General features: G+C 36.0%; 1 protein-coding gene across 1 annotated transcript in view; it reads right to left on the reverse strand.

The window, feature by feature from the left end:
• LOC123249930 (phospholipid-transporting ATPase ABCA3-like) overlaps positions 1 to 22722 on the reverse strand; it is a 306282-nt gene that overhangs the window by 193450 nt on the left and 90110 nt on the right. The window contains exons 9-10 of the mRNA XM_044679017.1: positions 11705 to 11886; positions 7389 to 7523 (exon numbers count right to left, since the gene is read on the reverse strand). Coding sequence (XP_044534952.1) covers positions 7389 to 7523; positions 11705 to 11886 — 317 coding nt within the window. The remainder of the gene's footprint in view (positions 1 to 7388; positions 7524 to 11704; positions 11887 to 22722) is intronic.

A 22722-nucleotide genomic window follows, 5' to 3' on the forward strand; every position in this document is an offset into this window, starting at 1 on the left:
CCTTCCCAATAAGATCAGGAGTGAAACAAGGATGCCCATTATCTCCTCTATTATTTAACATTGTACTAGAAACATTAGCAGTAGCAATTAAAGAAAAAGAAATTGAAGGTATCAAAATAGGCAATGAAGGGACTAAGCTATCAGTCTTTGCAGACAATATGATAGTCTACTTTAAAAATCCTAGAGAATCAACTAAGAAGCTAGTAGAAATAATCAACAGAAAGAGAAACACCATTTAAAATCGTCCTAGACAATATAAAATACTTAGGAATCTATCTACCAAAACAAGGACAGGAATTATACAAAAACAACTACAAAACACTTTCCAAATAATTAAAATTAGATATAAAGAATTGGAAAAACATTGATTGCTCATGGGTAAGATGAGCTAACATAATAAAAATGACCATTCTATCCAAATTAATTTACCTATTTAGTGCTATACCTATCAAACTACCAAAAAACTTTTTTACTGAATTAGGAAAAACTATAACAAAGTTCATTTGGAAGAACAAAAGATCAAGAATATCAAGGGAAATAATGAAAAAAAATGTGAATGAAGGTGTCCTAGCAGTACCAGATATTAAACTATACTATAAAGCAGAGGCCATCAAAACAATATTGTACTGGCTTAGAGACAGAAGGGAAGATCATTGGAATAGACTTGGGGTAAGTGACGTCAGCAAGACAGTATATGATAAACACAAAGAGCCCAACTTTTTGGACAAGAATCCACTGTTTGACAAAAACTGCTGGGAAATCTGAAAAACTATATGGGAGAGATTAGGTTTAGATCAACATATCACACCCTACACCAAGATAAATTCAGAATGGGTGAATGACTTGAATATAAAGAGGGAAACTATAAATAAGTTAAGTGAACATAGAGTAGTTTACTTATCGGATCTGTGGGAATGGAAAGATTTTAAAACCAAGCAAGAGTTAGAGAAAATTACAAAATATAAAATAAATTATTTTGATTATATCAAACTAAAAAGCTTTTGTACAAACAAAAACAATGCAGCCAAAATCAGAAGGGAAACAACAAATGGGGAAAAAATCTTTATTAAAAAAACTCTGACAGGGGTCTAATTACTCAAACATACAAGGAGTTAAACCAATTGTATAAAAAAATCAAGCCATTCCCCAAATGATAAATGGGCAAGAGACATGAATAGGTAATTTCATATAAAGAAATCAAAAGTATCAATAATCACATGAGAAAGTGTTCTAAATCTCTAATAATTAAAGAAATGCAAATCAAAACAACTCTGAGGTATCACCTCACACCTAGAAGATTGGCTAAAATGAAAGAAGGGGAGAGTAATGAATGCTGGAGGGGATGTGGCAAAACTGGGACATTAATGCATTGTGGTTGGTTGAGTTGTGAACTGATCTAACCATTCTGGCTGACAATTTGGAACTATGCTCAAAGGGCTATAAAAGAATGCCTGCCCTTTGATCCAGCCATACCATTGTTGGGTTTGTACCCCAAAGAGATCATAGATAAACAGACTTGTACGAAAATATTTATATCTGCACTTTTTGTGGTGGAAAAAACTGGAAAATGAGGCTATGCCCTTCAGTTGGGGAATGCCTGAACAAATTGTGGTATATGCTGGTGATGGAATACTATTGTGCTCAAAGGAACAATAAACTGGAGGAATTCCATGTGAACTGGAAAGACCTCCAGGAATTGATGCAGAGTGAAAGGACCAGAGCCAGAAGAACTTTGTACATAGAGACCACTACAATGTGGTAAAAAAATGTAATGGACTTCTGTACTAGCAGCAATATAATGACCCAGAAAAATTCTGAGAGATTTATGGGAAAAAAAACGCTACCCACATTCAGAGGAAGAACTACAGGAGTGGAAACAGAAGGAAAACAACTGCTTGAACACATGTTGAGGTGGGCATGTTTGGGGATGTAGACTCAAAACTACCACAGCAATGCAACTATCAACAATTTGGAAATAGATCTTGCTCAATGACACATGTTAAAACCAGTGGAAATATACATCTGCCTTGGGGGGGAAAAGGGGAAATCGGGGTGGCGGGTGTGAAGGGGAAAGTAAGAGCATGAATTATGTAGCCATGTTAACTTTTCAAAAAAATAAATATTAATAAATGTTAAAAAAAGAAAAAAAGAAATAAAAGGAATAAAAAAAGGTAAATAAGAAACAGAGGGGAAAGAAAGAAAACTCTTATTTTCTTAAATTTGCCTTTTTAAGTGCTTCAATAAGACCTAATTATTTGAATTCCTATGTGAAGAAATGTTATGTATAATTCTCTGTGGTGAACTCTATTCACTATTATAGTATTCACTATTATAGTAATTAGAAGAATTATTCATAGGGAGAGGTTGGAGTACTAAATGGTCTAAGGTGGTATGGGGGGTGGGAAAGAAGGGGGTGAATAGTAGAGGTTTCCAAGAGAAACTTGAAGGAATAAGAAAAGTAGGATATTCTATTACACACAAAGAGGGCATGGGAAGGGGAAGGGAAGAATACTATTATAAGAAGGAGAGGAAGAGAGCATTAAGAGGTAATATTTAAACCTTACTCTCAGTGGAATTAACCCTGAGAGGGAAGAGTAGCTATATACATTGGGATATAGAACTCTATTTAACCCTACTGAAAAAGTCAGAAGGGATAAACCAAGGAGAACAGGGGAGTGTGGAGGTCAAAAAAGGGAGGGGAAAAAAAGGGAGATGGAATTTATTAGGCCTTAAAAATAAAAAGAGGGGAATAATAAGTGAGGGGGTAGAAAGGGAAGTAAATCAAGGGAGGGGATAAGGGTTACTGGCCTAAGCAAACCACTGGTTTAAAAGGAAATAGTGTAAGAAGAATGAGTAGAACTAGGAGAGGATACCAAAATGTCAGCAAATACATAACTGATAATTATAACTCTGAATGTGAATGGGATGAACTCACCTATAAAATGGAAGCAAATAGCAGAGTGGATTAGAAACCAAAATCCTACCATATGTTGTCTACAAGAAATGTAAATGAGGCAGGTAGACATACACAAGTTTAAGGTAAAGGGCTTGAGCAAAATCCTTTGGGCTTCAGATGAGAAAAAGAAGGCAGGAGTGGTGATCATGATTTCTGATAAAGCCAAAGTAAAAATAAATATGATTAAAAAAAGACAGGGAAGGCTATTACATCCTGATAAAAGGCAGTATATACAATGAGGAAGTAACAGTGCCCAATACATATGCACCAAATGGCATAGCACCAAAATTCCTAAGGGAGAAACTGGTAGATCTCAAGAAGGAAATAGATAGTAAAACCATACTAGTGGGAGATCTAAATATTCCTCTTTCAGATCTAGATAAATAAAACCAAAAATTAATAAGAAAGAGATAAGAGAGGTAAGTGAATAAATCATCAGCATTTCTATATATCTCCAACACATTACACCAGCAAGAGGTAGAAAGAAAAACACCATTTAAAATAACCCTAGACAATATAAAATACTTAGGAATCTGTCTACCAAAAACAACACAGAAATTATACAAAAACAACTACAAAACACTTTCCAAACCATTAAAACTAGATCTAAACAATTGGAAAAACATTGATTGCTCATGGGTAGGATGAGCTAACATAATAAAAATGGCCATTCTACCCAAATGAATTTACCTATTTAGCACCATACCTATCAAACTACCAAAAACCTTTTTTACTGAATTATAAAATACTATAACAAAGTTCATTTGGAAGAACAAAAGATCAAGAATATCAAGTGAATGGGATAATTAAAAAAAAAACTCCTGAAAAAAAATTCCCATAACCAGATGTATTCAGAAGTAAATTCTATCAAATCTTATAAAGAAAAACTAATTCTAATACTATACAAACTATTTGACATATTAAGCAAAGGAGTTCTACCAAACTCCTTTTATGACACAAATATGGTACTAATCCCAAAGTCAGGTAGAACAAAAACAGAGAAAGAAAACTATACACCAATCTCCTTCATGAACATAGATGCAAAAAGTTTAAACAGAATACTAGCAAAAAGACTCCAGGAAGTGATCACAAGGGTTATTCTTTATGATCAGTAAGATTTATACAAGGAATGCAAGGATGGTTCAATATTAGGAAAGTTATTTACATAATTGACCATATCAACAAGCAAACCAACAAAAATGAAATGATTTTCTCAATAGATGCTTAAGGTGTTTTCCTAAAAATAATAAGTGGTATATATCTAAAATCATCAACAAGCATCATATGCAATGGGGATAAAGCATTCCGAATAAGATAAGGAGTGAAACAAGGATGCTCATTGTCACCTCTATTATTTAACATTGTACTAGAAACACTAGCAGTAACAATTAGAGAAGAAAAATGAATTGAAGGTATTGAAATAGGCAATCAACAGACCAAGCTATCACTCTTTGCAGATGATTTGGTGGTCCACTTAAAAAATCCTAAAAAATCAACTAAAAAGTTAGTGGAAATAATAAACAACTTTAGCAAAGTTGCAGGAAACAAAATAAATGCACACAAATCATCAGCATTTCTATATATTTACAACACATCGCAGCAGCAAGAGTTAGAGAGAGAAATTCCATTTAAAATCACCCTAGACCAGTGATGGGCAAACTTTTTAAAGAGGGGGACAAAGGAAAGGAAATGCTCATCTGTCAGTCTCTTTCTAAGGTAACTCTTTCAAAGTTTCATTGTATTGTATCCTACTCATTGTACTCATCAGATTAGGAATAATGTCAGGAGGCCAGACAGAACATTTCAGCAGGCTGCATTTGGCCTGCGGGCCGCAGTTTGCCCATTACTGCCCTATGCAATATAAAATACTTAGGAACCTATCTGCCAAGACAAACACAGGAATTATACAAACACAACTACGAAACCTTTTCCACACAATTAAAACTAGATCTAAACAAATGGAAAAAACATTGAGTGCTCATGGGAAGGACAAGCTAACATAATAAAAATGACTATCCTACCCAAATTAATTCATCTATTTAGTGCTATACCTATGAAACTACCAAAAACTTTTTTACTGAATTAGAAAAATCTATAACAAAGTTCATTTGGAAGAACAAAAGACTAAGAATATCAAGGGAAATAATGAAAAAAATATGAAGGATGGTGGCCTAGCAGTACCAGATCTTAAACTGTACTATAACGCAGTAGTCATCAAAACAATATGGTACTGGCAAAGAGATAGAAGGGAGGATCAGTGGAATAGACTAGGAGTAAGCAACCTCAGCAAGACAGTTTTTGATAAACCCAAAGAACCCAGCTTTGGGGACAAACCCCCACTATTTGACAAAAACTGCTGGGAAAATTGGAAAACAATATGGGAGAGATTGGGCCTAGATCAACATCTCATACCCTATACCAAGATAATCTCAGAATAGGTGAATGACTTGAATATAAAGAAGGAAACTATAGGTAAATTGGGGGAGCACAGAATAGTATATTTGTCAGATCTATGGGAAGGGAAAGATTTTAAAACCAAGCAAGAGTTAGAAAAAAAATCACAAAATGTAAAACGAATAATTTTGACTACATTAAACTAAAAATTTTTTGTACAAACAAAACCAATGCTACCAAAATTAGAAGAGAAACAACAAATTGGGGAAAAATCGTTATAACAAGAAACTCAAACAAAGGTCTAATTACTCAAATGTATAAGGAGCTAAATCAATTGTACAAGAAATCTAGCCATCTCCCAATCGATAAATGGGCAAGGGACATGAATAGGTAATTTTCAGATAAAGAAATCAAAACTATCAATAAGCACATGAAAAAGTGATCTAAATCTCTAATAATTAGAGAAATGCAAATCAAAAGAACTCTGAAGTATCACCTCACCCCTAGCAGATTGGCTAAAATGACAACAAGGGAGAGTAATTAATGTTGGAGGGGATGTGGCAAAATTGGGACATTAATGCATTGCTGTTGGAATTGTGAACTGATCCAACCATTCTGGATAGCAATTTGGAATTATGCTCAAAGGGCTTTAAAAGACTCTCTGCCTTTTGATCCAGCCATAGCACTGCTTGTTTTATACCCCAAAGAGACAACAGGGAAAAAGACTTGTACAAAAATATTTATAGCTGTGCTCTTTGTGGTGGCAAAAAATCGATAATGAGAGAATGTCCTTCAATTGTGGAATGGCTGAACAAATTGTGGTATCTGTTGGTAACAGAATACTATTGTGCTCAAAGGAATAATGAACTGGAGGAATTCCATGTGAACTGGAATGACCTCCAGGAATTGATGCAGAGTGAAAGGAGACGATTCAGGAGAACATTTTACATAGAGACTGATACACTGTGGTACAATCGAACATAAGAGGCTTCTCTACTAGCAGCAATGCAAGGATCCAGAGCAATGCTGAGGGACTTATGAGAAAGAAAACTAGCTACATTCAGAGGAAGAACTGTGGGAGAAGAAACACAGAAGAAAAACAACTGCTTGAACACATGGGCTGATGAGGATATTATTGGGGATGTAGACAATAAATGATAACTCTAGTCCAACTATCAATAATATGGAATTAAGTCTTAATCAATGATACATGTAACAACCCAGTGGAATTGTAAGTCGGCTACAGTGGGGTGGGGAGTTTGAGGAAGAAGGAAAGTACATGAAACGTGTAACTATGGGAAAATATTCAAAATTCAAAATTAAAATTAAAAAAAAATTTTTAAAAAGTAGACCAAGCAGTCATGGGGTGCTATTGATTCCAGAACTCTTGAACTTACAATACCAATAACTACCAATAGATTTCCCTATCATTAAGTGAGAATAACACTATGAAGCATGGCTGTAATATCTAGAGGATCTCATCTTTTCTTTGATAAAGACAATGGTTGAACTCCTTCATTCGACTCTTTGCTAAGAAAAACAATCATGACAATTAGATCATGTTATTAAAACCTACCAAATAATTCTCTGCTTTTCTAAGTGTCCCAAAACTTCAAAACAGAATTGGATGCAGACTGATGATGGCAGAGAACAGGAAGCCTAGTAGAGTTCTCCCAATATTCTCTTCTAAACAACTTTAAATTAATTATCACCACTATTATAGTATATTGCACTAAAAATGCTAGCTACAGCAAAAAGAGAATAAGAAATTGAAAAAATATGCATATGCAAAGAGGAAACAAAACTATAACTTTCCAAATATGGCTAATATAGAAATATGTTTTGCATAATTTCACATATATTGCTGATATTATAAAACTTCTCAATGGGTGATGAAGGGGTTCAAGAGAGGGAGAGTATTTGGAATTCAAAAAATTTTTAAATAAATGTTATAAATAGATGAAATTATTTTTAAAAATCAATGACCTTAACAGATATTTAGATCCAATTAGAAAACATATGTAGTTAAATATAATACCTTGTACAGGTGTTTTATCTGAATCCCAGGTGTTAATCCTACAGGATCATCCTCCATGTAGTCATTTTTTTGAACTTCTTCAAATGTATTATCAACATCAATTTTAGAGTTTGGAGACCCAGACCAGTAGGAGGGCTAAGAAAAAAAGTCAAAAGTTGATTTCAAAAATGAGGATTTGCCAAAAGTTTGAAGCATTTCTACAGTTCAAAATAAAACAGCTTTTGTTGCCTTTGCTATTTGAAACTGACAAAGCAGTGAAACACTTTAAGGTACTGAATTTTTATATAGGCAAAGTACCTTAGATTTGAATTATTTATCACAACATCAATACATGCTTTCAAAATGTACTTAAACAAGATTTCAAATTATATTACAAAGTAGTACTCATCAAAACACTCTGATACTAGCTAAGGAATAGAGTAGGTGGATCAGTGAAATAAATTAGGTACCTAGTACATAGCAGTAAATGACCACAGTAATCTAGTCTTAGACAAACCCAAAGATTCAAACTTTGGGGACAAGAACTCACTTAATGACAAAAATGGAAAGAAAATGGAAAGCAGTATAGCAGAAATTAGACACAGAACAACATATAAAGTCAAAATAAGTTCATAATTTCAACATAAAGGGTGATATAAAATAAATTAAGGGAGCAAAGAAAAATTTACCACTGAACTCTTTATATAAAGGAAGAGTTTATGACTAAACAAGAGATAGAGAAGATCACAGGGAAATAAAATGAGCAATCTTGATTATGTGAAATTTAAAAGATTTTTCACAAAACTATAGAATGCAGCCAAAATTATAAGAAAAGCAAGAAACCAGGAGGATGCTTTTCAGAAAATTTCTCTGATATAAGCCTTATTCTTCAAATATAAGTAACTGAACAAAAGTCATAAAAATATGGGCTGTTTCCAACTAATAAATGGTCAAAGGATAGAGACAGTTTCAGAAGAGGAAATCAAAGCTATCAATAATCATATTTTAAAATGCTCTAAAACACTTATTAGAGAAATGTAAATTAAGACAACTCTGAGGCATTATACCACACCTATAACATTGGCTAACATAACAGAAAAGGACAATGACAACTGGTGGAGATGGGGGAAAATGGGGACACTAATATGCTGTTGGTAGAGTTGTGAACTCATCCAAAGATTCTGAAGAACAACATGGAACTATGACCAAAGTTCTATAATCTGTATAAACTACTAGGTCTGTATCCCACAAAGGTCAACAATTAAAAGGAAAAAGGCTTATTTGCACAAAAATACTCATAGGAGCTCTTTTTGTGGTGGCAAAGAACTGGAAATTGAGGGGATAGATATCATTTGGGGATAGCTGAACAAAGTATGGTAAATGATGGTCATGGAATATGTTATCAAGAAGTAAATAAGGTAATCTGAGTGGGTCAACAAGGCAATTTGGGTGTGAGGAAGGATAAAGGGGATATTAGGTGATTATAAGGTGACTGGAGGAGGAATGAAGGTAAATGAAGGTATATAGGAGATAAAGGAATTGGGGTATGTAGGAGAGGGCAGCTCAAACAGGTTTATTCCCAGAGTCTTGAGACAGAGAATACAGGAAGGAAACTAGGGCCAGTAAGAAATGTTTAGGTTTTGGCTGGAGGGTTTCTCTTGTTAGTTTCTGAAGTCTCTCGAGGGAGGAGTTGAGAGGGGCCCCGCCCTGCCAGTCAAACTGATGGCTGGAAGAAGTGTCGGGTAGGTACTTCCTGCCAAGATGGATGCCCCCAGTTCTCTCAAGAAATAAAAAGAAAATGATTCCTTCCCTCTTTAGCCCTTGTCTCAATTTTTGATACAATGATTCACCGGAGGCTTTGAGTAGGTAACAAGGGGATTTATTAATCTCAGGTTAGTCAGAGGGAAAGAGGTTCAGGATTTTCTAATTGCTGCTAGGGAGAGGGGTGAGGGTGGCGGATGGGTTGCGGAGAGGTTTAGACTGAGAGAGCCTGCTCTTCCAGTCAGGAGATTTGACTGCCTTTTAAGTAAAGGCCTTATTAAATCACTAAAACTAGGGGTAATTTATTCAAGGATACTCTACTTGCCTATAGAAACTAAAACCCACAATGTCTAATCACCAAGCCCTCCCTTCTACCCTAGGCCCAAACGAAATTCTGGGTAAGGAAGGGAATGTAGATGGAGAGATCAGGGAGAGGTCCAGAGAAATGAGATAGGTTTAAATTTCCCCAAGACAAATAAGCACAGGCCAAAGCCGAAGCAGGGGCAGCTGAGTGGCTCAGTGGATTGAGAGCCAGGCCTAGAGACTGGAGGTCCTAGGTTCAAGTCCGGCCTCGGACACTTCCAAGTAACCTTGGGCAAGTCACTTGACCCCTACTGCCCACCCTTACCACTCCTGGGCCAAGGACGGTCCCTAGCCCGGATGAAAAAAGGAGGAGGGTTGGGCGTGGGGCTAGCAACCCCACCCTGTAAAAACTACATCTGCTAAAGAAACTGCAACCTAAAGTAGGGGCAGCTGGGCTAGCTCAGTGGATTGAGAGCCCGGCCTAGAGACAAAAGGTCCTAGGTTCAAGTCCGGGCTCAGACACTTCCCAGCTGGGTGACCCCGAGCGACTGTGTGTCCCATTGCCTACTGGTTGTGGCCCTATGCTCCTAGAATGGAGTCCCAGGATAAAAAAAAAAAAAAAAAGCCGAAGCAATTAGGCCAAAGCCTAGCCAAAAGACCGCAGCTAACAGGCTAAGCCAAAGCAAAGCCTCTAGCCACAGCAAAAGCCAGAAGGCAAAAGCCCCATCAGTTGGAACTTCACCTCTATTTATAGTTTCAAGTTGCAACTGACTTTCTGAAGATTCGAAGGTGTTTAACTGACTTTTTGTGACTGTTAGAAATTACAGAAGCAAAAAGTTTCTGTTAGCCACTTTGCATTACAAATACTATTGTACTGCAAGAAATGACAAAAGAGGTTAGTTTTGGAAAAACTTGGGAATACTTACATAAACTTATATGAAATGAAATGAGCAAAACCAGGAGAACACCATTCATAGTAACAGCAAAATTACTCAATGTTCATCTGTAAATGACTTAGCTTTTCTCAGAAATATAATAATCCAAGAAAATTAGGACTTTTTATGGAAAATGCTATCCACCTCCAGAGAGAGAATTTATGGAGTCTTAATGCAGAATGAAGTATACTTTTTAAAACTTTATTATTCTTGGGTTTTTTTCTGTATTTTCTTTTGTAACATGGTTAAAATGGGAATGTTTTGTATGACTATACAAGTATAATCTATATCCTATTGCTTGTTTTCTCAAGAAGATGGAAGTGAAGAGAGAGGATACAAAACTCAATTTTTTAAAAAAGAATTTTCACAATTTTTGTTTACAGTAACTGGGAAAAAATAAAATAAATGTAAATATAAAAGAATCTACCAAATTAAAGAGATCAAAACCAGGAGAATATTCCACACAGTAACAGCAATATTGTAATGATGATCAAATGTGAAAGACTTAAGTACTCTGATCAATGTGATAATCCAAGATGGATGGAAATATGAAAATATGTTTTAACAGGTCTTAACAGGTATAACTGGCATCCTATTGTTTGTCTTCTCAAATGAATATGGGAGGCACAAGAGGAAAGAAGAGAATTTGGAACTCAAAATTAAAATATGAAATATAAAAAATACCTTATAGGCAAGCAGTGATCAAAATGAAATAATCTCAAAATGAGGTCCTGACAAAAAAGTTTAACTAGTCTGTTATTTTTTTAATTTTTCAACAATTTTTTGAAAAGCCATTTGCTAAACCCCTACTATGTGCTAGATGTGGGGTATACCAAAATAGGTAACACAACCTTAGCCTCAAAGAAATTATATTTTTACAAGGAAAAGACATTACATTGGCATCTATTATTTTACATAACCTAACCTAATTGTGAGAAGGAATTAAAATGGACTTCAAGCCATTGTTTCAGCCATGGATACCAGCATCTTAATAATCATAGACTTTGGGAACAAGAACCTTTGAAGCAGTTGGAACAGGCCCTCTTTTACAAACTAAGTAGTGTTGTAAAGACCTTAAAAACAATAGAATCTGGGGGCAGCTGGGGCGCTCAGTGGATTGAGAGCCAGGCCTAGAGATGGGAGGTCCTAGGTTCAAATCTGGCCTCAGACACTTCCTAGCTGTGTGACCCTGGGCAAGTCACTTGACCCCCATTACCTACCCTTACCACTCTTCTGCCTTGGAGCCAATATACAGTATTGACTCCAAGACAGAAGGTAAGGGTTTAAAAACAAACAAACAAAAAAAAAAACAAAAAAAACAATAGAATCAGAACTTACCATCAAGAAAAAGTTCCAGGGCTGGGAGATTCCATATTCCCCTGGAAAAACAGCTTCTATATACCAGGTCACTAGGGCATAGACAAAAGAGTCAAACAATAGCATTCCCAATATATGTATAAAGAATAAATCATTATCATCTGAGCCTGAAAGCCAAATTCCATTCCATTGAAGTCCATTTCCTGAAACACAGTACAGAAAACTTCAAGTCATTATTTATGCCAAACTAAGAATACATCAGAGCTATCCCTACAGGACCTAGACATGAGATTGTATTTGGAAGGGGAAAAATGTGCATTTCTTAAAATTTTCCTTACTTTTCTCTTTGACACATGATGACAGTTTTATTCTTAGATGAAAAAAGCTTATTTACTTTTAAAAAATTGAACTGTACTTAAAATGATAATTTTATGTAATTACTTTCCAAAGAGATCTCATTTTAAGAGTAGTTCATGTTGTATCACTCTTATTTCTCCCCCAAATTTTTCTTTACTTCTATTTAATTTACAAAATTCTTTTTAGCTTTTCTATGGCCTGAAGTCAATTCACATTTTTCATTGAACCCTTGTGTGTAGCTGGTAACTTTCTATGGTCAGGTTCTTTTTCTGCCGTTTGCTTATTTTTCTAGCCTATTTCTTGACTTTTAATGTTAAAATCCAGCATTGTTCCCAAGGTGGGTTGAGCACTGTCACAAGTTTCAGGTTCTTTTGTGCTTCTGTTGGCAGAGGTAGTTCTGGGAATCTATATGTTTTCAATTCTTCCAAAGTTGTATAATCTAAAGAGATGAAAGATCACTATTCTCCTGGCATGTGCTTTGGTCTGTAAGGGACCACAAGTACTCTTTTTTGCCCTGGAACTGTGTTGAGTTCTTGTTCCCGTGTGGGTGCAAGCATTAAATGTGAAAATGCTCCTGCTCAACCTGGGACTGTCACAGGAATGTATATGGAACAATGAAAAGGAGCTCTGCATCCCATGCCATCAGAGTCCCCTTTAATCTCCTTCTTACCAGTTGTCCAATCCCTTTAACTTCTATGGAGCTGAAAGTTCCAGAAGCTACCTGTGCCAATGCAGGTACCCCCCCACCCAATGCCTGTTGTTTGCTTGCCAGGATGTGGCCTGCACTCTACTATACTCTACTCTCACCTTGGTGAAAGAGATATTTTCTGCTGACTTCCTAAGTTGTCTTTGGAAGGAACATTGTTTCACTCTGACCTTTAGTCAGTTCTTCTACTACAGAATTCATTTTGATGTATTATTTAAAAGTTGCTTGGAGGGAATTCTAGGACTTCTGGTTAAGATGGCAGCAGAATAAGGAGCAGCTGCTCGATCTCTCCTAACCGAAGCATACAGGACTCCTCAATTTGTCTACATCATTGCTAGGCTAATCTGATCTTATCTTTAAGATAAATAAAAAAAAACTGGATGAAAAATAGCCAGTTTGGTTTTCCTGATATATTAAATACTGAATTGGTCCTTTCCTCATTTACTACAAATATTATAATGTGCTCTGAAAAGAAATAGAAGTACTTCTAGATACTCTATGGGAGAATGAGAGTAAAATAGATTTTATTTCTTGTACATCAACCTCAAAAATTACAGTGAACATGCCAACACAAAAGTTAGATTTAAAAATATGCTCCAAAGACAAATTTAAAATCGCACAAGCAAACTAAAAAGGACCTACCATATGCAAATACTATCGTGGATTAAAAGGATGAGACAGAATCTCCAGAAGGAAAATGTACTGAAGAAACACCTAAGTGACATAAAGCTATAATTTTCTAAAAATGCAATTAAGTAGACAATAAACACATTAAATGAATTACTAAAAAGTAAAATGAGTAAATACATATATACACACAGAAAATAATAGTGAAATAAAGTAATCTCAGGATAAAATTATGACAAAACTAAATAGGTTTAAAATATCCAGGAAGGACAACACCAACTGATATTTTAAAATATGGTGGATTAGATTTGACAACTTCCTAAAGAGAGGCAAGACATGCCATGTACTGTGCTACCTGCTGGGGATATAGATACAAACAAATACAATCACTGCCCTCAAGGATTTTAAAACACAAAAGGAAGCTAAAAAGATGAGGAACTTGGTTAGGGTCTTTAGGAATGAAATTAACTCCATGGTTTTGAAGTTGGGAAAATCAGAAGCATAGTCTAAAGGAGAGTAGAAGTAGATTTGTCTAAGCTCCTTCTCCAAAATGAGAGTCCCTGAAGAAATTCACCAGTAGGAGAAAGGGATTACATAAAGACCACAGGGACTAGACCTTTAATTTCTTTAGTATAGAGGATTTCTGGATGAATAAAATCTCTTTGGGAAAGTAGGTGGCACAGTGGATTGATTAAGGAAGATTCATCTTCATGAGCTCAAATTTGGCCTGTGTGACCCTGAACAAGTCACTTAACTCTGCTTGCCTCAGTTTCCACTTCTGTAAAATGAGCTGGAGAAGGAAGTGGTAAACCACTTAAGTGTCTTCACAAAGAAAACCCCAAAGTGGGTAACAAAGAGTCAGATACATCCAGAAAAAAACAACAAAAAAAATCCCTCTACCAATTCAGAATGACAGTTTTTCTGTAACATAAAGCCTTTGAAATTGAGCTAAAGCAGTGATAACTTAGGCTTAAATGATTTGCCTAGGGTCCCTTAGCCAACATATATAAAAGGTGGGAATTGGATGCAGATCTCCCCCATCCCCATCTCTAAGACCACCTATCCTTTTGACATGGCATGCTGCCTTTTACATTGTAAGGAAAAAAAAATCATGAAGTCAAAATTACCCCCTGGAAATTCCAAAAACTGGTTTGTTCAATTTCTTCCTATCCAAAGATTTCTCCTTTTTTTTGGCCAGAGCAACACCATAAATGATACCAGTTTTAGACACTTAAAAATGGCTCATGTCTTCTAGCCACAAATCTAATGCCTTTTCAGTCTTTGGTAATGTACTTTACCACCTTTAATTAACTAAAATGAACATTACTTTCTTATTCAGATAGAACTTGATTTAAGGTAGAAATTCCATTCCTGTAAGTCAATAACCACAGTATGGCAAAGGAAGAGATTAGTCAGGCAGTATTATGTAAGGGAATATAAAGTTCACTTTAAGAAAGTTGGAAAAAACCTACAGTTATAACCCAACTCAGAAAGTAATTAACTGTGTAATTCTAAGCAAAAATCCCTTACCCTCTATTTGTCTTAGTTTCCAAATTTGTAAAATGAGAGGACTTCACTTGAGGGACTCTATGATGCCTTCCAACTCTAAATCTACTATCCTAGGAGATTAAATTGAGTCATAAGGAAGATTTACCCCTAACCCCATCCAACTGCTAACATTCAAAACAAATAGTAGCACCCCGTCCTGCCCATGGCCATTATATCCTTGCCCCTAATTAGGAAGAAACAAAGACAAAAATCTTCTGTACTTTCTTAGCCAGTATCTGGGCTGGCCATTTCCCCCCCATCAAGAAAGCAAGGATATAGTTAGAAGAGAAATTCACAGGACACTTGCCTGATGAGGCACACTGGGAAGACTTCTCTCTTCAGAGATTTGATTAGCAGTACAAGTCAATTCACAGAAATATTGGGGTTACGAAAAAGATAATGAGGGGAAATACTTGCACAAAAAATTCATAGCTGCACTCTTTGTGCTGACAAAAAATTGGAAAATGAAGGGATGATTGGGGAATGGCTGAATAAATTGTGGTATATGATGGTGATGGAATACTATTGTGCTGTAAGGAATGATGATCTGGAGGATTTCTATATGAACTGGGAAAACCTCAATGAGCTGAGTGAAATGAGCAGAATCTGGAGAACATTGTGCACAGAAAGTAAAACATCGTGGAACAATCCAATGTAAGGAACTTTGGTACTAGTAGCAAATGCAACAAGCCAGAACACTCCTGAAGGACTTATGTAAAAGAATGCTATCCACACTGAAAGAACTATGGGAGTAGAAATGCAAAAAAAATATGACTTATCACTTATCACATTATATATAGATAATGTGATTTGGGGATTGGGCTTTAAAAAAAGTCACTCTATAGCAAAATGAATAATATGGAAATAGGTATCAAGTTATAACACCTGTACAACCCAGTGGAATTGCTTGTCAGCTCTGGGAGGGGGGAAGGAAGAGGAGAAGAAAAGAAAATGAATCATGTAAACATGGGAAAATCTTTAAAAATGAATGAATGAATTAAAATTTTAAAGTTTAAAAAGGAGAAAGATTGAGATTAGAAGTATCATTTTTAAGAAAAAAGAAAAGGTAAAGGGAAGGGCCAAGGACCTGAAAAGTCCTTTGTATTTACCAAGTGGATTAGTTGCATGGAAAACACTCCTGGCCCTGGAGAGCAGCTGCAGCATTGGCCACACTTGCCATCATCACCTGGAGAAAGCATGCACAACTGAATTCATGGATATTAGTATTATTGGTGGTATTTTAAGGTTCACAAGCAATTTTGTAAAATGCAATATGAGGTGTTTAGACAAGGCTAACAAAAAAAATATGGCTTATATTCAAGGTAATGTTGTGCTTAGAATGGTCAATATTAAACAGCTTTTCCTTAAACCTCCAGCTAGAGAATAAAACTCTAAGCAATAGACTGAGGGTTCAGCTCTCAGACTTGAACTAAAAAATGTCCCATTCTCTTGTGTGGCTTCTATTGTTCTCTTACATCTCAGTGACACCTAGCAATATGATGACAGAGTCAGTTATAGGTATTTGTGAAAAATACTATGAATTCTTGAAAAGAATTCTATATTTTTTAAACCCTTACCTTCTGCCTTAGAACTGATACTGTGTACTGGTTCCAACACAGAAGAGAGGTAAGGGCTAGGCAATAGGGGTCAAGTGACTTGCCCAGGGTCACACAGCTGGGAAGTATCTGAGGCTAGATTTTAACCTAGGACCTTCCATCTCTAGGCCTGGCTCTCAGTGGATTGAGCCACCTATCTGCCCCCTAATTCAGTCATTTCTGACTCTTTGTGATCTCATTTTTGATGTTTTCTTGGCAAAGATACTGGAATTTTCTGTCATTTTCTTCTTCAGTTCATTTTACATATAAGGAACTAAGGCAAACAGGGTTAAGTGACTTGGCCAAGGTTACAGAGCTAGTAAGTATTTGGATGCTGGATTTGAACTCATGAATATGAGTCTTCCTGATTCCAGGCCTATTTCTCTATCCACTGAACCTGTAAAAACACAAATAATTAGACAGAAGTAAGTCAAGGGCAGAATAGGGGTAGTCCATTTCTCTTGGCTGCCTTATTTCCTTCAGAGCTTATGCTAAAGGAGAAAGCTTAAAAAGCACCATCAAGTACCAACCATCTTGTCCACTTTGAAATCATTTCTCAAAGTTTTAAAGAAAAAGAGGCAGCTGGGTAGCTCAGTGGATTGAGAGTCAGGCCTAGAGACAGGAGGTCCTAGGTTAAAATCTGACATTAGACACTTCCCAGCTGTGTGACCTTGGGCAAGTCACTTGACCTCCATTGCCCACCCTTACCACTCTTCCACCTATGAGCCTATGAGCCAATACACAGAAGTTAAGGGTTTAAAAAAAAAAGACTAAAAGAATACTTCTGGTTAAAATGGCAGCAGAGTAAGGAGCAGCAGAGTAAGGAGCAGCTGCACATAAATCATCAGCATTTCTATATATTTCCAACCCATCACAGCAGCAAGAGGTAGAAAGAGAAACACCATTTAAAATCACCCTAGACAATATAAAATACTTAGGAATCTATCTACCAAAACAAACACAGCAATTATATGAAAACAACTACAAAACACTTTCCAAACAAATAAAACTGGATCTCAACAATTGGAAAGCCATTAATTGTTCATGGGTAGGACGAGCTAACATAATAAAAATGAACATTCCACCAAAATTAATTTACCTATTTAGCGCCATACCTATTAAATTACCAAAAAACTTCTTTACTGAATTAGGAAAAACTATAACAAATTTCATTTGGAATAACAAAAGATCAAGAATATCAAGGGAAATAATGAAAAAAAAATGTGAAGGAAGGGGGCCTAGCAGTACCAAATGTTAAACTATACTATAAAGCAGCAGTCATCAAAACAATATGGTACTGGCTAAGAGATAGAAGGGAGGATCAGTGGAATAGACTTGGGGTTAATGACATCAGCAAGACAGTGTATGATAAACCCAAAGAGCCCAACTTTGGGGACATGAATCCACTATTTGACAAAAACTGTTGGGAAATCTGGAAAACAATATGGGAGAGATTAGGTTTAGATCAACATCTCACACCCTACACCAAGATAAATTCAGAATTGGTGAATGACCTGAATATAAAGAGGGAAACTATAAATAAGTTAAGTGAACACAAAATAGTATACCTGTCAGATCTCTGGGAAAGGAAAGATTTTAAAACCAAGCAAGAGTTAAAGAAAATTAGAAAATATAAAATAAATTATTATGATTATATTATATTAAAAAGCTTGTGTACAAACAAAAACAATGCAACCAAAATCAGAAGGGAAGCAACAAATTGGGAAAAAATCTTTATAACAAAAAACTCTGACAGGGGTCTAATTACTCAAATATACAAGGAGTTAAATCAATTTTATAAAAAATCAAGCCATTCCCCAATTGATAAATGGGCAAGAGACATTAATAGGCAATTCTCAGGTAAAGAAATCAAAAAGTATCAATAAGCACATGAGAAAGTGTTCTAAATCTCTAATAATTAGAGAAATGCAAATCAAAACAACTCTGAGGTATCACCTCACACCTAGCAGATTGGCTAAAATGAAAGAAGAGGAGAGTAATGAATGTTGGAGGGGATGCAGCCAAATTGGAACATTAATGCACTGCTGCTGGAGTTGTGAACTGATCCAACCATTCTGGATGGCAATTTGGAACTATGCTCAAAGGGCTATAAAAGAATGCCTGCTCTTTGATCCAGCCATACCATTGTTGGATTTGTACCCCAAAGAGATCATACATAAACAGACTTGCACAAAAATATTTATAGCTGTGCTTTTTGTGGTGGCAAAAAACTGGAAAATTAGGGCATGCCCTTCAATTGGGGATTAGATGAACAAATTGTAGTATATGCTGGTGATGGAATACTATTGTGCTAAAAGGAATAATAAACTGGAGGAATACCATGTGAACTGGAAAGACCTCCAGGAATTGATGCAGAGTGAAAGGAGCAGAGCCAGAAGAACACTGTACACAGAGACTGATATACTGTGGTAAAACAGAATGTAATTGCTGAACTAGCAGCAATGCAATGACCCAGGACAATTCTGGGGGACTTATGGTAAAGAGCACTACCCACATGCAGAGGAAGAACTGCAGGAGAGGAAACACAGAAGAAAATCAACTGCTTGAATACATGGGTTGATGAAGACATGATTGGGGATCAAAACTACCACACCAATGCAACTATCAACAATTTGGAAATAGGTCTTGATTAATGACACATGTTAAAACCAGTAGAAATGCATATCAGCCATGGGAGGGGGGATGTCGGGGGGTGAAGGGGAATGTAAGAGCATAAATCATGTAACCATGTTAACTTTTCTAAAATATAATTGATAAATGTTAAAAAAAAAAAAGAAAAAAGAAAAATTGGAGGGGGCAGCTGGGTAGCTCAGTGGATTGTGAGCCAGGCCTAGAGATGGGAGGTCCTAGGTTCAAATCTGACCTCAGACACTTCCCTGCTGTGTGACCCTGGGCAAGTCACTTGACCCCCATTGCCTACCCTTACCACTCTTCTGCCTTAGAGCCAATACACAGTATTGACTCCAAGATGGATGATAAGGCTTTTTAAAAAAAAGAAAAGAAAAAAGAAAAATGGGAAAAAGAATTGAAAATGATGTTCAAAAAGAAAATAATAGCTTGGTCCACTCAAGAAAGAGACACAAAAATCCACTGAAGTAAAGAATGCCATGAAAACCAAACTGGACAAAATGGAAAAGGAGATTCAAAAGATCATAGAAGAATTTCATTGTTTAAAAATTAGAATTGAGCAAACAGAAGCTAATAAATTCATGAGGCATTAAGAAACAATAAAAAAATCAAAAGAATGAAAAAATAGAAGAAAAATATGAAATATCTCATTAAAAAACAACTGATGGATTCTGGGAAGATGGTAGTGTAGATGGAGCAAATCTTAAGACCTCCAGCCCCCTTCCTTGAGAGAGGGCCTTGCTGGTGCCAGCCTTGGGGAGTTGAACATAGCACCGGTGAGGTGACTAGAAGAAAAAGCCAGAGAAAAACAGCAAAAATGATCGAAGATGAAGGCTTAGATGGAGCAAAACTTCAGACCTACTTATTTTACAACACCGAGAGAGAGAACAGAGCACTTTGAGAGGAAAGAAAACCAGGTCTAACAGCAGGACAGAAGAGGGGGACCCTACTGCTGAACAGCTCAGCAAAAAAACTCCATGTTGCCCCCCCATTTTTTCTCACTCTCTAGGGTTTAGCCTCAGGGCACATTAAGCAATACAGACTAATCCATTCCAGGCTTAATCCCATCAACTGGACAGATAAGAAGTCTCCCAAGGGCTGGGAAACTCCAACACTCCTCCTCCATATACTGCAGAGAATATAACTACAAACCTCCATTGCCAACTGGGGGAAGATCTTTCATCAAAGCCCATTAAATCCATATGCTTAAACTAGTAGAACAGAAAAGGAAAAAATATGAATAAACAACAAAAAAAGAGAGAAAAGAAATTACAACTGACAGCTTCTTTCCAGGAAGCAAAAAAAAAAAAAAAACAACCAGCAAATGAAATAGAAGATCAGGAAGCTCCAGCAAATTGGACACAGGCTTTGGAAGATCTCAAAATTCAATTAACTCAAGAACTTCAGGAACTCAAAAAGCAATCCAAAGAGGCAAGAGAGGCTGAAGACAATTTGAAAAAGGAAATACACAAACTAAAACAAGAAAATAAAGTCTTAAAAGCCAAAAATGACCAACTTGAAAACGAAGCAAAGAAGGCAAAAGATGATCTACAAAGAAAATCAGACCAGACGGAGAAGGATGACTAAAAAGCCAGGGATGAAATTTAGTCTTTAAAAAAATAGACCTCAACAACTAGAAGCAAATGACTTAACAAGGCAGCAAGAATATATAAAACAAAAATTTTTAAATGAAAAATTTGAGGAGAATACGAAACACCCCTTTGATACAACCAAAGATCTGGAGAAAAGAGCTAGAAGAGACAATTTAAGAATTATTGGTCTACTGGAACATCATGACAAAAGAAAAATTTGGGGCATCATCCTACAGGAAATTATCCAAGAAACTACCCTGACATTCTCGAACAAGAGGGAAAAGTGGATATTGAAAGAATCCACAGATCATCTCCTACAACTAGACAACTTCATATATATAAATATAAATATATAAATATATAAATAGACAACTGACAACTTCAAGGAATATTATAGCCAAATTCAAAAACTATCAGACCAAAGAAAAAATATTACAGCCTGCTAAGAAGTCTTTCAGATACCAGGGAACCACAGTTAGGATAACACAAGATCTGGATGCATCTACATTGAAGGACTGGAAGGCATGGAATACAATATTCTGGAAAGCAAGACAACTGGTTCTACAACCAACAATCAACTATCCAGCAAAACTGACTATATTTTTGCAGTGGAAAGTATGGTCATTCAATAAAATTAAAGACTTCCAAACGTTCATAAAGAAAAAAACTGGACTTAAAAGGACAGTTTGCTGCCCAAACACAGAACTAAAGAGAATCACCAAAAGGTAATTAAGAGAGCAGAGGGGTGGGGGTGGGGTGGGAAGGGGGAAGAAAAAAATATTTTCTTTAAGGGACCCAATAAGTTCAATCCATTTATATCCATAGAAGAAAAGAAGATATTGGTAAATATTAAAAATTGTTATTTTATCAACAGGTTAACTAGAAGAAGTTTACTTAGCGGGAACAGTGACAAACTGTATAGGATGAAATGTAAATGTGTATATATATAATATATGTATATATATATATATATATAACTAGAGGGGGCAAAAAGGAGATAATATTAAGAAAAATGGGAAAACAGACAAACTAGAATAAATTTATATTCCATAAAGAAGCACGTGGGGCGAACAGGGGAGACTATCAGTATACTTAAAGAGTAAAGAGGTTGGAAAGAAGAAACACTTAATATTTAGGTGCATTGAAATCAATTTAAAGAGGGAAGATCAATCAGATCCATTAGGGCAGAGAATTGATTTGCACCCTATAGAGAAGTAGAAGGGTAACAAAAGGACTGGTGGGGAGGGAAGCAACTCTAGGGAGGAAGAGGGTGGGGTAGCTTAAAAACATCCTAAAGAAGAATAAGAGGGGAATAAGAAGGGAGAGGGGAGAAAGGGAAGTATAATAAGGGATGGGATCAGGGGAACTGATTGAAAACAAAACACTAGTATAGAAGTAAATAGTAAAAGAAGAAAGGGTAGGACAAGGAGAGACAATCAAAATGTCTGGAAATACACAGATAATAATTATAACTCTGAATGTGAATGGGATGAATTCACTTATAAAATGGAAGCAAATAGCAGAGTGGATTAGAAACCAAAATCCTACCATATGTTGTCTACAAGAAACACACATCAGACAGGCAGACATACATAGAGTAAAATGAAAGGATGGAGCAGAGCAAAGTCTATTGGGCTTCAAATGAGAAAAAGAAGGCAGGAGTTGCAATCATGATTTCTGAGAGAGCCAAAGTAAAAATAGATCTGGTTAAAAGAGATGGGGAAGATAGTTACATCCTGATAAAGGGCAGTATAAACAAGGAAGAAATATCAGTACTCAACGAATATGCACCAAATGGTATAGCATCCAAATTTCTAAAAGAAAAGCTAATAGAGATCAAGGAAGAAATAGATAGCAAAACTACTAGTGGGTGAACTCAACATTCCCCTATCAGATCTAGAGAATTCAAAACAAAAAAATAAATAAGAAAGATATGAGAGGTGAATGAAGTCCTCGAAAACTTAG

The sequence above is a fragment of the Gracilinanus agilis genome, chromosome 1 (genome assembly GCF_016433145.1).
Source record: "Gracilinanus agilis isolate LMUSP501 chromosome 1, AgileGrace, whole genome shotgun sequence".
Classification (NCBI taxonomy): domain Eukaryota; kingdom Metazoa; phylum Chordata; class Mammalia; order Didelphimorphia; family Didelphidae; genus Gracilinanus; species Gracilinanus agilis.